Here is an 11,510-nt window from a genome sequence, read left to right on the forward strand (position 1 = left end):
GGATGGAAAGACCTCTTCAACACCTTGGTGACACCATATTAACATTAACCATCCTGTACCCACCCTATAAAACCAAAAGGAAAGCTTACACAGGATTCCTAGGGGAAACAGAGTTTAGAGTTTGAATTTTGCCAAGTTAGAGAACCTTGGGGAATATTTAGGGCTTTCCATGGATCCACTTGAAATGAGCATAAAATTAAGCCTGGAATTCAAGTTGATCATCAAAAAATTAAACTGCTTACTAGAACAGAAATCAGTACCTTTCAGAGGAAGATAATTGTCCAGAGTCTTTAATAATCTACCTTCAAACTGCTCAGTGTATAATTAAATTTTTCTAGTTATGTTATAGAAATTGGAAAATGTGATCCACAGTCAAGACAACAGCAATAAATGGAAACCTATATTCGGATGGCCCAGGTGTTGGATTTAGCAGATAAAAATGCTAAAGCAACTATTTTTTAATATGATCAAGGACTTAAAGGAAAATATTACATTATAAATGAAGTGGTAGAGAATCTTGGCAGATAAATGGAAACGCAAAAAAAAGGAAATAGAAATCTCTTACTGAAAAATGCAATAACTAAAATCAAAATTTTATACTTCACAATAGATTGGAGATGATGGAAGTGTCAGTGAATTTTAAGAGCCATCAATAAAAACCATCTATTCTAAAGAAGAGAGAGAAAAAAAATGAAGGAAAATTTGCCTGTTTAACATACAAGTAATTGGAGTCCCAAAGGAAAATGAGAATGGGGCATAAAAATATTTAAACAAAAGGTGACCTAAAATTTTCCAAACTTGATGTAAAGCATATACCCACAGATCCAAAAAAAGCAACTAACTATAAACACAAAGAAATCATGCCTGGATGCATCATACTCAAAATTTATGTGAGAAAATCTTGAAATCAGCAAGAGAGAAAAAACATGTTACCTACAGGGAAACAATAATACAAATAAAGGCTTATTTCTCATCAGAAATATTGGAGGCTAGAAACAATGAAATGACATCTTTAAAATGTAGAAAAATTTAATTCAGAATTCTACATTCAATAAAAATATCCTTCAGAAATTAGAGTGAAATATAAACATTTCAATACAAATGAAGCTGAGAGATTTTGTTGCAAGCCATTCTATAGTACAAGAAATGCTAAACTATTTTCTTTGGGCCAAAAGAAAAGTAAGCCAGAAGAAACTTAGATCTGCAGAATTGAATACTGTACAGGGATTTAGAAATGTTAAATTCTGGTTAATGTAAACGTTAAGATTTCCTCTTCTTAATTTTCTTAAAAGGAAAGTGACTGATAAAAACTAAAATTATAGCCTTGTAAAATAATGCTATATAAGGTATGTAAGGTATGTAAAGGATAAGAAAATAATAATTTGGGGGGTAGTGCAAATGTTCTATATCTTGATTTGAAGATATAGGTGGTTGGTTATATGCCTACTTATCTTTGTCAAAACTTACCCAACTCTACGCTTAAAATGTATGCATTTTATTTTATGTAAATTATACCTCAATAATGTTGACTTAGAAAAGAATGATGGGAAGCTCTAAAATATACAGAGACTGCAAAATGGTGAATTTTTAATAAAAATAACATTCTGGTATTTCCAGATGACTGTTCATTATGTTCTCTGATTGATTAAGGCTTAAAAGAAATGTGTAGCATTCTCATATTCAAAAACTTTTTCTCAGCCTTGATTCAGTAGTTCCTTTCCTAATATTTTATATTAAAGAAATATCAGTTATGCTCAGTGATGCCTAGAGAGTCTATGCACAAGGATGTTTATTGAACTCATATTTATAGTAACAAAACTATACAAGCAGTCTTAATCTTTAATCTCAAGTGAATGTTTCAATATAGTTGATCAGACAATACTAGAAAGTCTTTAAAAATCACACATAAAAAATGTTCATATTAAAATATTAATGTTAAGAAATAAAAACATGTAGTATAAGATCATGTTTGTTAAATATATGAAACACCAAAATGTTTACCTAATTTTATTTGTGTAATGTGATTATTTCTTCATTTTTTCCTTACTGCATTTTTTTCAAAGAATATATATTTCTGTTTACATCAAAAAATTTTTTTTCATATGTATATAACTTTTAAGAAGAATACAATCAGATATAAATATGATGATGTGAAACTACCATAATTTCAGGAACTCTGACTCTCAAAATGAATAAAGATTGTGAAAAACAACAAATATAAGACGGCATAAAGGTTGAACTGTGCATTGAATTGATGCTTGCATCAGTTAATCTCTAAATGTTACATTTACTTATAAGAGTTTATGATTTTATTTATTTATCCTTGACATCTCTATTAAAATAAAATAATGGTTTATAGATAACTCCTTTATGAAATTATCTCCTGGTATTTAATCTAATTTATAAATGAATATATTACATGTTTTTCTAGACTGACATTTATAAGTTACTTTGAAGATCAAGTTTGTAATTACATTTTTATCTGTGATGTTTTGAAATGACTTTTGATCAAAAGAAATAAATTCAAGTCCAACATGAAGAAAACAGGTTTCTTTTTTTTTTTTAGTTGCATAGTCTCAATACCTGAATAAAAGTTATTCCTTAAATTCTGTACTGAATAATTTTGTGCTCCTTATAAACATGCCTTCTAGTTTTAGATAAGAACTTGCAGTTCCTTTTCCTAAATTCCTTGTGGCATGCCAGTATTTGGCTTTGTGATCTCAGACTCTGTTATTACTCAGATTGGCTGATCAACTAGAACCTTACTTAGTCAACTTTGAAAAGAAGTTTGTTTATTGGTTAACTGGTGGTTCTTTGTAAATCCTGCTGTCCTTCACAATTATTTTAATATATTTAACTCTTTCCCTTTTCATTTTCTCATTTTGGCTTAATTTTTAAAATATTTTATCATCTGTCATTTGTCTACCTATTTTTCATTCATTTTGAACAGAAGTTGGTATGGCAGTAGAAATTCTTCAGATTAAATGTAATTCGCCCTGTAGTTAGGAAACAATGACTTGATTGTCATTTACTCTGAACTTTGGGAAAAAGACTAATTAATTGTTCTTTAATCTGAATTTAAGGAATAGATAAAACTTGGACTCACTTGGAGTAGTTATCAAAGAATTTTAAATGTACCATATTTTTTGACTATCAAAGTGATGCGCTTATTACAGAAAAATTTTAAATGATAAAGTGTTTTAAAAATTATCCATAATTGCTACCGCCTAGAGAGAATATTAATACTTTAGTAGTCAAATTTCTTACCTGAAAAGGGTTTATAATTCTATATTTACTCTTGTCTGGTATGTAGAATAATAGAAAAATTCCTAGGAGAAACTATGAAATAGTGAATTATTATCAGCTAGATATTTGAAGTGATAGTTTTGTTACATTTTTCTGTGTTGTAATGGAAAGTAATATGTATCAAATATTTACAAGAAACTACACAGAAAGCACTTTAGTATTACATATTATGAGAGAAAACTTTTTTTGTGCAAATTATATAAGCTCAAAAAGTTTATCAGTATGCTGGTTTTTATTATGTTTGTGTTAGCTGATGTTTGATTTCATATGAGGTTGCAATTTGAATACAATGATACCTATTTCCAAAGTAGGTTATAAAAATACATATAATTGTATTTTATGATATCTTGTAATTTATGATAGGAAACTATGAATTCAGGAAGAACTTCTAGAAATTGGAAATATTTTATGAAGTGAAAAACTGGGAAAGCTGACTTCAGCATCACAAACAGATGTCATATATAGTAGAGCAAAGGTTTTAGTTTTAATTAATTGCTTTTTAAATTGGGTATTTTTTGTTGCTCAGAATTTCACTACAAGATGTCAATTTCTTATGACTATATGTAGTATATGGTCTAGTTTAGAAAGATATATTATCATTTCAAGTATAATCTCTTTCCCTTTATCTCTTTTACCTTTTTTTGAATTCCAATTAGATGTGTACTTGATCTCATTTTAGCTTCCTAATCTCTTAGATATTTTCTGTTTATCTCCCTGGGATAAACTATGGATAATTTCTTCAAAACATTTTTTTCAGTTAAGTAATTCTTTTTTCAGCTGTGTTTAATCTATAATGGAGTTAGGGACTGGCACAATATAGGTACTTACGTATTTGTTAAATGAATATATTCATGCATATCTGACAGTTAACCAGGGGCCTGAATATGTTCAGTTAACATTGACTGAATGTGTGCATACATAAAGAAATGGTTGAATGCGTGAAATTTAGCACTGGGAGTACAATAACTATAATTTCTATAAGTGAAAATTTGTTTATTTGATGTTTACTAAGGAATTGTACCTTCCTTAAGATAATGACTGTGCCCAAGTAAAATTTGGGAAACTGCATAGCAGCAGTCAGTACTATAGTCCTAAGCATTAGATGATAAGCATGAGGATCCTGTGATGGAGAAATGGACTTTGCCAGGGTGTTACTAAACATTAAGAAGCACTATGTAGAATTTGAAAATTATATGCACTTTTCTGAATGTGACAAGGACCCAATGTTTGAGTCTCTCATTTGTTCTACAGATCTTTGTATAAAGTGATATTTATCTGATAGAGAGTGGGAATCATGTTTATTATTGGTACATTGAGAAATAATTAAGTGTTACTTTTCTTTAAATTACACATACACTATGCAATGTGTATTCTCATGTTTTGGTTGCAAATGTCGATTTTTTTCCTAAAATATTTTTATAAAGTGTAAATTCTTGTAATTTCATTTTGATTGTGGAACAACTACATATCCTCATATATAAACCAAACCCTTTTTGATTTTTTACTTTCATTTATCCTTACCATTTTGTTTGTTTCTTGCTTTTTATTTTATTTCTTTCACGAAGTGGTGCTTAGTAACGTTTTGCATGCTATCTGAGGTCTGTTCGTATTCTTAGAATTATCTACTGGAATTCTGGATTTCTCTCCTTACTGCTTTCTCCTTTCTTCCCTGTAGATATTACTATACAAATTCTCCTTATATGTAAAAGGGAACAAAAGGTAGTGACTTTCACAGGATTTCATGAAATAATACGTGTAAATTGTTTAGACCAGTACCTGTTAGATAGTAAAACATCAATGAGGCATAAATACTAATGATTATTATTTTAAATTATTATCATTATCAGGCTTTCACTCTTGGCTGTTGAAGAGGAAAATACAATAAAAGAGAATTCGAAGTGAAAATTTTTCTCTAATCTCAATGAGCTATAATTGTTGCCTTTTCTCCACATTTTGACTTCCAGATGCTATGGGGCTCTAACTTGTAGCACCGTAGAGCCAGGACATGCAGTCTGGTTACCCTAGTGTTAGAAGTTTTTAAAGTACTTTCATGTAGTACTAACTTATGCAGCATTCGGCTTTTATGTTATTGTGGGGATTATTTTGATGGTTTTCCTCCTTGAAACTGGTACTGAATAGGAAAAATTAGATCAGGAAAGAAACTAAATGTTAGCATATGCTTTCTTACTTTATAACGTCAGGATTCTTTGAGAGTCTTGACATTGAAATCATCCACATATTTTTGTGTTCATCATCTTTTCTCTATTATAAATTAATGTTATAAATTAGAACATTTAGTCACTTAATTATGAGTTAATGATTATAACCATATTAGTTATTTGAAATCAGCTGGCCATTTAGAAATACAGGGGGAAATTATGTATACCTGAACGTGTATATGTATATGGAAAGATGTGAAAAAGAAACAGACTTTTCCTGTCACTTTTCTTTTTCCCTCAGATGATTCCTTTAGGACTGCTCTTTATGTCCAGGAGAGTGTGGGGACCAATGTTACAACTATATTGGAATGTTACCCTGTGTTTTCTTTTCTTTTTTTCTCAACATTGTGAAGGATAGAGAATATTTTATTAATACAATATTCATTTAAAAATCTCTTGTTTATTATCCAGTTCCACTTGGGAAATTTTGTCATTGCTTACCATTCTCTCCTTTGACCCCCCCTTCAATTTTTGTTTATAAACACATGAAACCTCATGATAACAGGAATTTAGATATAATGTAACTGGAGATTGGCTCACATGCTTTTAAACTGTCTCGCAATGCCATTTCACTAACCTTGCAGCAATGCCACCTTGCATTTTTGGGAAATGAATTTGAGACTTCATTTAAAACATTTTAGTATGGTTTTAATATTATTAGTTTAATACTTCAAAAAATACGTGTATAATGAATTTGGCTTTCTTTTGTTTTTGGTTATAGTATTTCTTACAAACAGTATAAACATTAAGAGTAAATTGTATTATCTTATAGTTGTTCCGAATTGTGAAAAGGAAAATGCACCAGAAGGTCCTACTCAGAAAGGTCTTCGTGAAGCCAGAGAACAAAGCAAATGTAAAACAAAGATTAAAGTTAATAGAAAGGTATGATATTTTTGTTTCCATTAATTCATACTTAACTCTCAGATATTCAGATTAATGACTCATATTGTATCATTATTTTATTGGAAAAGGAATTTAGAAGTTATGTATTCCAAACCACTTGGTCTATAGATAGAAAATGGAGGTTCTTAAATGTTACTACTAACTAGTTAATTGAGGGACACACATTTATTAGTGGCAGAGACAGCTCAGTGAATCACTCTGCCACTGACTCAAACTTAATCATGGCCATTTCTGCTCACCTGCTCACTCTTCTGCTTAAAATTCCCTTTATCCAAAAGAAATAACTATCAAATCATCCCTTATTTATTTTATCATACTATAACTTCAAACTTTCATTAGTCTTTTCAAAAAGAAGAATGGAAAGAATTATACCCCATTTAAGAATCTCTTTATATCTGAGTGCCTTTGCTGTGCAATCAGGATGAGAGTTAAAATCTTCAGTGATTATAGAAAAATGGTATTAAAAATGTCTGGTCAAAGAGATGAAAAATGAGGAAGAAAGAAAATTACACAAAACCTATGAAGGGTTTAGTTTCTTGTCATGAAAATTGCATAAAAGTTTAGCTGAGGTAATGAATGTTTTTATAAATACCTTTGTGTTCTAAAATATCTGACATTCATTTAAAAATGAAAGCATCGGGCTTCCCTGGTGGCGCAGTGGTTGAGAGTCCGCCTGCCGATGCAGGGGACACGGGTTCGTGCCCCGGTCCGGGAAGATCCCACATGCCACGGAGCGGCTGGGCCCGTGAGCCATGGCCGCTGAGCCTGCGCGTCCGGAGCCTGTGCTCCGCGACGGGAGAGGCCACAACAGTGAGAGGCCCACGTACCGCAAAAAAAAAAAAACAAAAAAAATTTACAAATATAATAACTTTTTTAGTGTAGTAATTCTATAAGAACCACAGATTTTTATGGATTCAAATAATCATTTACTTAGCTAATATCTATAACATTTTTCTTCCTCAAAGGTATGCATTGGAATCTAGTATCATATATAATATTTGAATAAAATACAGACTAAATGCTTTTAGGTTATACTAAGGCTCTGATAATCACTTTCTAGTGATATTTAGACTAGTATTTTACTGTTCCTCTATCATCAATACTAATTTTTTAGGTTTATGGTATTTGAGGGAAATCCCCTCTTTTAGTCAGCCTGCCTCAGGTTCCCCATGTCTGCAAGGTCCCATCAGGACAGACCCTCTTTTGTCACCATAAAGCTTTCCCACTTCTCCACCTGCCTGTAATTTGAGTCTCTGCCTAATGCAGTCAGTGGTGGTAGATGACTCCATTGCTGTCACTAAGTAGTGCTTGTTCTTGTTTGGATAATCTTTATTTATCTCCACAGAGGTTAGTAAGTCTGGGAGCAGATAAAAGACTCGCAATAATAAAAAAAATTCAAAGTTAAGGATTTTGGGTGTGATAGTGGTGGTTGTCATCGGAAACATTTTCATCTTCTGACGTGGCATAGACATTCTTTTTCAGGTAGTAAGTCATACTTAGGAATGACTGTTTCAGGTCAGTAGTTAAATATATTCAGCTCTGTGTCATAATCAAAATTCCAAACTTGCATGAGTTTCTTCTGCATTTAAGAATGTGTGAAGGGTGACTGTGGGCTGTCTGCAAGTGGGTGACAGGATCAGCTGCCAGGGACATTGGAGCAGAGCAGGCAGGAAGGCTGGGCAGGCCATAGCCCCAACAGTGGCCAAATAAATAGAGAAATTTTGGAGCTTTGGGGTTAAAACATATTAGTATATTTGACAGAGGCTGCCTTTCCTTTCCCACACCCCACCCTCACATCCTACCATTCTCTCCTGTGGTATGGTGCCAGATCTCATGTGTGTCGGGGGCAGGGGGTAATGTCATTTGAAGCTTTGCTCTTGTCTTCAGTCCCAACATTTAAGTGTGTATCTCTCAAGATAGTTTGCCTCCTTTCATTAGCGATCAATTCTTGGGTTTTAGTCTACATGTAAAAGTTGTATCGTGTGTCCTCTGTATAAAAGTGAAGAAAAAATTGGGTAGGAGGAATGTTTTATTCACTTTTGCAATTTTAAAAGCAGTTATTTAATGAATTTTTCTGATGTTTTGCCTTTTCATTCAGGCAAAGTCAGGAGATCATTTAGGGTTTAAGTCAGAAAAAGAACTAGTTTAGATCGTTTGAATAAAATAACTTTAATACATGGAATTGATTACATAGGTGACAGAAGAGCTAAGATGTCATCTAAGGACAGGCAGACAACTCAGAGATTGTCAATGGCAGGACACATTTTTTTGTGTTGGAGGCACAGTTGGAGAGCATTGTTACCAGCCTCGAGGAACTGGGTCCATCAGGTAGGAGGACTGTGAAGGAGGAGGCTGTCTTGTAGGAGCTGGAGACACGCGAGGGATGCAGGGCATGGGCGGAGGAACTTCTAACACACAATACCAGGAGAGGATTAGAAAAAACTCATTAATTAATATGTATGTAACAGAAATATTTTTAGCTGAATAGTTTATTTCCAGCCATGACATATACTTGATATACTTCTTCCTTCTTTTAGTTCTCATTCAGGGTTTGTGTTTTGCTTACTTAGCCAGTGCTCATTGGAGTTCTTTATGTGGTGAATGGACCCATATCCTTAATCCTGAAGGGTCTGAATATTTAGTGGTCCTGCTATCTTGGATTGTTATAGTTTTCCATTGATATTTACTACTTAACATGGATGTACTAAGGTTGTCCCAGATTTTTTTCTGGATTCCAGAAGGTCCTCTCCAAATCCATCATTTAGCAGCAACCATGTCAAAAAGTGCAAAACAGTCACAAAAATCTCTGAATCACTAGATGTCAGACTTAGTTTTAATCTGATGGTGGCTTCCCTCTGTGCCACAATAGACACATCCTTCCCTTTTGAACTAAGCCATTGAATAGCAGAGCCTAAGGCTGCTGGCACAGGAGGCAAACTCTTTGCAGGTTGGTTATGAGATGTAACAATTAGAGGGGCTACTTCTGTTGCTGTGAACCCTTGGTTTCCGTGACTGTGTGAGAACAACACTGGTGGTGTTTCTAAACTAACACTGCAGCTGATTTTTTAATAAGCTATTCTGCTATTCTATCAGGCCATCTGTTTCTGCGGGATGGCCTATCATTAATTCTGTGGGTGTTAGCCCATAACCATATTTCTTTTACTGTAAAGTGCATACTTTGGTCATAAGCATGAATTGTATTTCATGACAATGTATAAGGGAATTTCTAAGTATTTGGATTGTGGTGCACTTAGAGCAGTGAAAGCAAATATCCCATCTGAAATAGTAGTTGCCATTGTAGACCACACCTTATTAATTTTATAATAATCCACAGTCATTTTGTGAGATCCATCAATTTTCTGCAAAGGCCAAACTGGTAATTAATGAGGATGCTATGGGTATCTATCCTCTATATCCTTCCACTACTTTATTGTGGCACACATTTGTATAATTCCCACAGGACTGTGATTTGCTTTTAGTTTACTCTTTTGGTAGGGTTAATTTCTAGGGCTTCTGCTTGATCCTTCCTACCATAGTAGCACTTACTTCATAAAACAGTGAGCCAATGAGGAGATTTTACTAATTGACTAGTATGTCTATTCCAGGTGTACAGTCAGAAACTGAGGAAATACCCAGGGGACGAGTCCACAAACCCACTGGGTTTACTGCGAAACAGACTTGAGCCAAAATACCATTTATCATGAGGCTATCATAACCTCCTAGTCTGACTATTGGATGGTGTTTTTATGTTTCCAGTAAAGGGAATGCACTCAAAGTTAATATCTAATTATCTCTGAAAGGTCTGAGGTAAAAGAATTGCCCTTGTAAATGGCTACTGTCCCTTCAGGAAAGACTTGGAAGGTGATTTAGAGTCAGGTTTTTGTTTTCCTAAGTGAACCTTGCATGATATGATGAATACATATTTGTCCAGTGAAAACAAATCAGTAACCCCTCCAAATGAGAGAGGTTCAAAATAATGTCTGCCACCAGGTGGCAGGCTGGCTTCCCATGGTGAGATGCCATAACAAGGGTTCCACGTTGGCTTCTGCTGTTGGCAAGCTGGACGTTTAGCACTGAGTGGCGGCCAATCAATTTTGCTTAGGGGAAGTCCTTGTTACTGCGCCTGTGCATAGTGTTCATACTTGAAGTCTTCATAGTTTATCGGGCCAGAGCAGTAGGGGGTCCTCTTTGGCAGAATTATAATCCAGTGACTGTCCATTGGTAGCAGAGATGGCATATCATGCAAGCCCATCTAGAAACTAGGCTAGATTATTTTTTTCTTTCTCTGTTACCTGGTCATTGTGAACTCACAAAGCCATAGGTATAGTAGGACATATGGCATTGAAACAAGAGTGGAAATTTGGGATTTTAAGCTCCCAGCTCATGTAATTTACTTGTACCTTTCTGAAGTGCTCAAGCACAATTTCAATTATAATTATTCCTTTTTAAGATGAACTTCGATTTTTTGCATGTCCAGAATCATGGCTTTGAGGACATACAGCATTCCTAGTTCATGAAAAGTAACTCAGGTCATAAGTCCTTAGTCTCTACCAGAGCTCAGGAGCATACTGGGATCTGACTCCTTTTAAAGGAAAACTGATAGGAATAGTGATCAACAGAGATGAGCGTGGCTTTTCTCTAGAAGTCTAGAGGTCAGTACTGCAGTTCTGCTGGAGCTGTTTATAGTCTTTCTTACAGCATCCTTATTTTCCACATATAATTTGAGCACCATTGGATCTGCTGGGCTATAAGACCGAAGGGGCAGGTAGGATGTCTTGCATCATACCCTGGACCTGTTGCAAAACTTTTCTTGGTCCAGACATCATTTAAACTATGTTCTTTGCTCAAGATGGAGGATACAATAAGTAGCAACTTGCCTTTTGTTTAGAAGCATTATCTCAACGTGCTCTAGTCAGAATTTTCTTGGTGTTTATTTCTTCTCTGGCACACGTGTCTTTTTTTTTTTTTTTTTTTTTTTTGCGGTACGTGGGCCTCTCACTGTTGTGGCCTCTCCCGTTGCGGAGCACAGGCTCCGGACGCGCAGGCCCAGCGGCCGTGGCTCACGGGCCTAGCCGCTCCGCG

The 11,510-nt window shown here is 34.2% G+C and overlaps 1 protein-coding gene across 1 annotated transcript in view; it reads left to right on the forward strand.

Annotated features, from left to right (window-relative positions):
- SPAG16 (sperm associated antigen 16) overlaps positions 1-11,510 on the forward strand; it is a 906,896-nt gene that overhangs the window by 64,154 nt on the left and 831,232 nt on the right. Inside the window, exon 9 of the mRNA XM_024124705.2 lies at positions 6,298-6,407. Coding sequence (XP_023980473.1) covers positions 6,298-6,407 — 110 coding nt within the window. The remainder of the gene's footprint in view (positions 1-6,297; positions 6,408-11,510) is intronic.

The sequence above is a fragment of the Physeter macrocephalus genome, chromosome 2 (assembly GCF_002837175.3).
Source record: "Physeter macrocephalus isolate SW-GA chromosome 2, ASM283717v5, whole genome shotgun sequence".
Lineage (NCBI taxonomy): Eukaryota > Metazoa > Chordata > Mammalia > Artiodactyla > Physeteridae > Physeter > Physeter macrocephalus.